This window comes from Salvelinus sp. IW2-2015, linkage group LG4q.2, assembly GCF_002910315.2.
Source record: "Salvelinus sp. IW2-2015 linkage group LG4q.2, ASM291031v2, whole genome shotgun sequence".
Taxonomy (NCBI): domain Eukaryota; kingdom Metazoa; phylum Chordata; class Actinopteri; order Salmoniformes; family Salmonidae; genus Salvelinus; species Salvelinus sp. IW2-2015.
Genome location: NC_036843.1, coordinates 9,727,968 through 9,733,967, shown reverse-complemented (window position 1 = coordinate 9,733,967; position 6,000 = coordinate 9,727,968). Strand labels below are relative to the sequence as shown.

Here is a 6,000-nt window from a genome sequence, read left to right as displayed (position 1 = left end):
ACATAGAAATAAAACAACCTAGATTACCCACCCTAGTCACACCCCGACCTAACCAAAATAGAGAATAAAAAGGCTCTCTATGGTCAGGGCGTGACAAAACAAGAATTTTGATGGGACTGTCTGGGAGTGGTCTGAGTGAGGGACCTAATTGGAGGAGCCTAATGGAGGGATATGTAACCTGAAAACGAGTTATTATTGGCAGATAGGTTTGAAACTCTTCTTTGTCATTGGTCTATTAACTTATACTGCCTAGTGATGTTGCCAGGCAGGCCAAAACTCCAACCCACCAAAATATGCTGCAATTCCAGGTGTTTCTTTTCAAATAGCTCAAACACTAAAAGGGCATTATCATAATTTTCACAATTTCACAGTATTATTTAAACCTTATAGAGTGAAAATACCTGCCCCTTTAAGGGATCGTAACAGTAAAGGTGCCATAAATCATCAGAGGCATACCTTGTGTATTTCACGATTTTTCACCTCTTTCTCTTTCATTAGCTTGAAATGAATTATCTGCTTGTCGTTAGAGAGCGTGTGCTTGCATGACACATTTCCTCTCGGAATTCCCACTGTCTCCTTACTCACTCCCTGGTTTGTGGTTAGCCCTCTGGGATAGGGAGTTCCATACGGTGTACCTGTCATGTCCTCTCGAGCTCAGTCTGTCAGGAAGACCCATGACTGCTCCAACTTGCTCGGAAAATTGCTCAACCTGGCTGCATAAAATGGGTCATTATGAGTGCAAATATGACATCATTGATATTTATAGAGCTTTTATGAATGGTTTTGTTATGTAGAACTTGAAAACTTTTACCATGCTACTGTACTCTTCATGATGCTATCAGGAAGGATCCCTATAGGCATCAACATCCCCAAAGACCTGCGGGTCTATTTTGTATGGTTCATATTCATAATTTATGGGAGATATTATTGTTTTCTAAGTCACTGTTGTGTAGTTAAAATATGGTGAATCAGCTGTTTGCAATTGTAAAGGTAATTGATTAACTACCTAGCAACTACTTTGCTCTAGTCTGATTGGTCAGATGTTTGTTAGTTGTCAGAAGAGATCAGGAAGTAGTTGAGTTGATGCATGGTTGTGAATATGGTCAGTTTGCCTTAGCGTTTCACAGCTAAGGCAAAGCGACGCAACAACCAATGGTTGCGTGGCACGTCATCGACTGTGTCATCGACTGACAAATTGCTATAGCATATGATGTGGTTAACTGATTCTTAAAATACCTATCCAGGCATTGTAAGATCTGTCAGGCATCAGCAACGTCTAACAATAGGAACACGCCCTAAATCTGCAAAAGAGTCATTGGTCTCCATCCAGTGTTTTTCTACATAGAGAGTAATCCATCCATCTAAAGAACTCTCAAACCACAAAAAAAAGAAAAACGGATGTAATTGTTAGTCTTAACCGTTTTGCAGCGGAAACAAGAGTTTCTATTAGACAAATTCTGGTAGGTCCCTCCCCATTTCATTCCGTTTACTTCCATTTGGATCTGGTTCCTAGTGAATACACCCCAGTTGTCTGACCAGGTGGTGTTGACAGAAGGCAGACAGTACTACTGTCATCCTGTGTTTACCCTTTAACAGTTTACTAGTCATCTCCTGACCCAGAACAGATATCGTACTGTATCTGCATAAGCCATACATACATTCACTCAACTCATTGCCATTAATATCTTATGGAAAGAAGATGGGAAGTCAATTTATGCCAGAACTCTTGTTTGTGGTTTGAATTTGCCCTGGAGTTGCTCTTGTGGTGTGGTGCCTTTTCATGCATCTCGCTGTAAAAATTGGCCAGCGCTGTTTTTGCGGAGTAAAATATGTAAAGAATCTAGTTATTACAGTTTGAAACTTGTCATCTTTCATTTTCCTGGAGATTTATGTGAGCAAAGGGTGCTTTTCATGTGTTTCTCCTGTTCCCTCCCAGGCTCAGATAACCACTAGCCTATTTGTTTTCCCTCTGGACTCCATGCAGCACAGAGAGAGGGGTGTGTGGCTCTACACTCACAGATAGAGTTTCATGCTTTGCCTGCAAATGTTATTGAATAAAATGCAATTATTTCTGAATCTCTAAGGTGCTCCTTCAATAGGCCAACCACATTAAGGGATATGAGACTATAATGGGGTCAGAATTAAATCTCAGATAGAAATGTTAAGGTTTGAGACCATGAACACTCAAAACATTATTCCCCTTATGAATTGTGGGGTACTGTACTTTCTACATGCCAGTCCATTTAAGTATTACGTACAAATCAAATCAAATGTATTTATACAGCCCTTTTTACATCAGCAGATGTCACAAAGTGCTTATACAGAAACCCAACCTAAAACCCCAAAGAGCAAGCAATGCAGATGTAGAAGCACTGTGGCTAGGAAAAACTCCCTAGAAAGGCAGGAACCTAGGAAGAAACCTAGAGAGGAACCAGACTCTGAGGGGTGTCCAGTCCTCTTCTGGCTGTGCCGGGTGAAGATTATAAGAGTACATGACCATTAAGGCCATATCGTTCTTCAAGATATTGAAACGTTCATAAATGACCAACAGGGTCAGATAATATTCACAGTGGTTGTTGAGGGTGCAAAAGGTCAGCACCTCAGGAGTACATTTCAGTTGGCTTAGAGAGAGAGAGAGAGAGAGAGAGAGAGAGAGAGAGAGAGAGAGAGAGAGAGAGAGGGTAGCATGTCCATCTGATAAACAGGTCAGGGTTCCATAGCCGCAGGCAGAACAGTTGAAACTGGAGCAGCAGCACAACAAGGTGGGCTAGAGACAGCCAGGAGTCATCAGGCCAGGTAGTCCTAAGGCATGGTCCTAGGGTTCAGGTCCTCCGAGAGAGATGGGAGAATTGGAGCGAGCATCCTTAAGTTCACATAGGCCACCAAATAAAACAGAAACATTTCACCAGATAGGACAGACTGACCCTAGCCCCCTGGCACATAGACTATTGCAGCATAGATACTGGAGGCTGAGTATTACATATCCCCATACAGTATTACATATCCCATTTCTCTCCCTCTCTTTCTCTGCAGGCCTAATGTATGTGGAGGTCACCAGTGCTGCTCTGGATGGGCTGTGGCTTCTGGGACCAACCGCTGCATAAAGCGTAAGTATTCGTCTTTGACCATATGCCTTAGGTAAACAATGATCAATGATAATTTCTATCCTTTGGCATGACTGTCTCTTAACCGTCCTTCTCAATAGTTTAAGCATATTGTGTTACCCAATAGCAGGGGTCGGCCACTTTGGGCCCCCAAAGTCTGTTCCCAAATATTCCCACAAATAAAAAAATAGACGTGATCTTGTCTCAATGAAATCATGATATGAAATGATTGCTTTCGAAATTTAAACAATCTCTTTTTGGGCTTAGGTGTGGGTCAATTTGACCATTCGCTCCGACAAAAAACGTTCCGCGGCTGCATCTTGTTGCCCTATAGGAAGTGTTCCGGTGTGTCATTATTACCTCCATGGTCATGTTATTAATGTAGATTAGCATGCTCTTTCATGTAAAATTCTAACATGGAAATTACCCGTGCTTAGCACTTGGCTCGCTCTGTTTGACACAAGCCCTTAATAATGGGTGTAACTGCACTTTTTTTATTTGACCACAGCAATATTGGATATCTTAACTGCCATATAATTAAAAACTCAATGGCAGATACTGGGGGTGAGTGAATAATTGGGCACTTTTTAAAACGCAATTTTTGCAGAATTTTAACAGCTTTCAAGTGTTACCATGCTTTTCATTGTAACATTCTTGACATTTGGCAAGTTTTTTTTGCCTTTTTACTGTTCTGTGGGTTGTAAAGTGTTCTGAATGTTTTCTAGTGGGGGGCAGGAGCCTTAAACAATCTCTCCTTTTAAGAGAGAATTGTGACCTACTAACCACCCAGCTAGCACATTTTGTTCCTTCAAAGTTTTGGGAACATACGTTTTTGGTTTCCCATTGGTTCTGGGAACGAAGCCATACGTTTCCTGACCGGTTAAACTAAAAGCTTTTTAAACGTACTGAGAACAGAAGTGAAAATTATGCCTGTCTGGGAATGTTTATTTATCGGTTGAAGGGAGGTTCTGATAATGTTTTACTTTGGTTCCTTGAAAGTTTTCCTGGGAGGTTTTAATAATGCACTGAGAACGGAAATTATACGTTATTTTGAGTTTTTGGGAAAAAACTTTCACTGAACGTTTCAATAAGACTTTTAATAACACTACTAGCTTATTTTTTTACATTAAAAAAACAAACTCCAAGCACAGATAGGACACATGGTAATTAAGTTCCCTAGGAATTAATCACGTGAACACATTTAGTCGCGGTTTTGTCTCACCAGAGGTGATGGTCGGATTCGCGTTTATCGCCGAAGAAATTAGCATTACACTGGGACCTGTTGGATCAGAGGGTGAGGGCTTGGGCCATTCCCCCCAGAAATGTCCGGGAACTTGCAGGTGCCTTGGTGGAAGAGTGGGGTAACATCTCACAGCAAGAACTGGCAAATCTGGTGCAGTCCATGAGGAGGAGATGCACTGCAGTACTTAATGCAGCTGGTGGCCACACCAGATACTGTTACTTTTGATTTTGACCCCCTCCCCCCCTTGTTCAGGGACACATTATTCCATTTCTGTTAGTCACATGTCTGTGGAACTTGTTCAGTTTATGTCTCAGTTGTTGAATCTTATGTTCATACAAATATTTACACATGCTAAGTTTGCTGAAAATAAATGCAGTTGACAGTGAGAGGACGCTTCTTTTTTTGCCAAGTTTATAAACTGAACTTTTTTTATATCTCTCAGATATAGGACAGACACTTCAAAACAAACTTCCTTTAGATTTTTTGAGGGGGACTACCTGTTGTTCCATGTAGTGAATCTGTTATTCAATGCGTTTGTATGGGCTAATAGCAGTAAGGCCAAATTAAAATTGTCATACATTTTATGTATATATTTTTTTATACTTCAAGTGGTATTAAAATTCAAAATCAAATAGCTAAATGATCCTTGGTATGACCTTCTTAAAAAAAGTCAGTCATAGCTTAGTAGAACCCCCCTCCCCCGGCTTAGACAGGGCGTAGACTGTAAAGGGTTAAGATCAGGTGTGGCCAATTAGTGGGCGTGGCCAACACACCTTGGGCACATTCAGCAGGGTTGAACGTTTTGGAACATTCAGATAGAAATAGTGTATGTAGATCAAAAATACCTCTCTGATATGTAGAATAAGGAATCACATCGGCTCTATTCATTGCATTTCTATCTGCAACGTTCAGGAATGTTTGACAACTGAACATGACCCTGAACACACAAGATAGAGGATATAGAGTTTTGTTGATGCTGAGAACAAAATATATGTTTTTAATAACATTCTTAGAACATTCTCTGAACGTTACTAAAGTTTTCTTGTGCTTTTTATGGAAAGTTTTCTTAATGTTCTGAGATCATAATGTATGTTTTTAAGTAAATTCTTAAAATGTTCTCTGAATGTTACTAAACTTTTTTTGTGGTTTTTATGGAAAGTTTTTATAACGTTCTCAGAACAATTTGAGAACATTACTTTAAATAAAACTATGATGAAACCTGTAGGAAACGTTATACTGAAGTACTGAAATTCACACAGAAGAACTTTACTTCTTAACGTTCTTGGAACAATTTGAGAACATGACTTTAAGTGTTAGCTCGGCAGCTCCTGGTTACAAATATTATCAAAACCTTCCTACAGCCTATCAAAACATTTTGAGAATGTTTCTCCTTTTATTTTTGCCTGTCATCATGTTGCAGACTGAAATAACAGGTTATAGGAGATGCTGTTCTAGAAAGAGTTATCTTTACGCTTTACAAGCACAGAATGTGAAACCCACACTCACAACCTGCATTTCTGGGCTAAAACAGTTCCCACAGCAACTAGACAGCAGCACACAAACACACACTGACAAAGTGTCGCACGATACAAAAGCTGTAGTTGTTTGCCCATCAGTACATAAAGTCACCTCCTCATTAGCTCATTAGCCAGC

General features: G+C 40.1%; 2 protein-coding genes across 2 annotated transcripts in view; one reads left to right on the top strand and one right to left on the bottom strand.

Annotated features, from left to right (window-relative positions):
- Positions 1-6,000, bottom strand: part of vash1 (vasohibin 1) — a 541,933-nt gene that overhangs the window by 114,589 nt on the left and 421,344 nt on the right. The window lies entirely within an intron of this gene.
- LOC111962964 (latent-transforming growth factor beta-binding protein 2-like) overlaps positions 1-6,000 on the top strand; it is a 153,371-nt gene that overhangs the window by 11,700 nt on the left and 135,671 nt on the right. Inside the window, 1 exon segment of the mRNA XM_070443285.1 lies at positions 3,034-3,107. Coding sequence (XP_070299386.1) covers positions 3,034-3,107 — 74 coding nt within the window.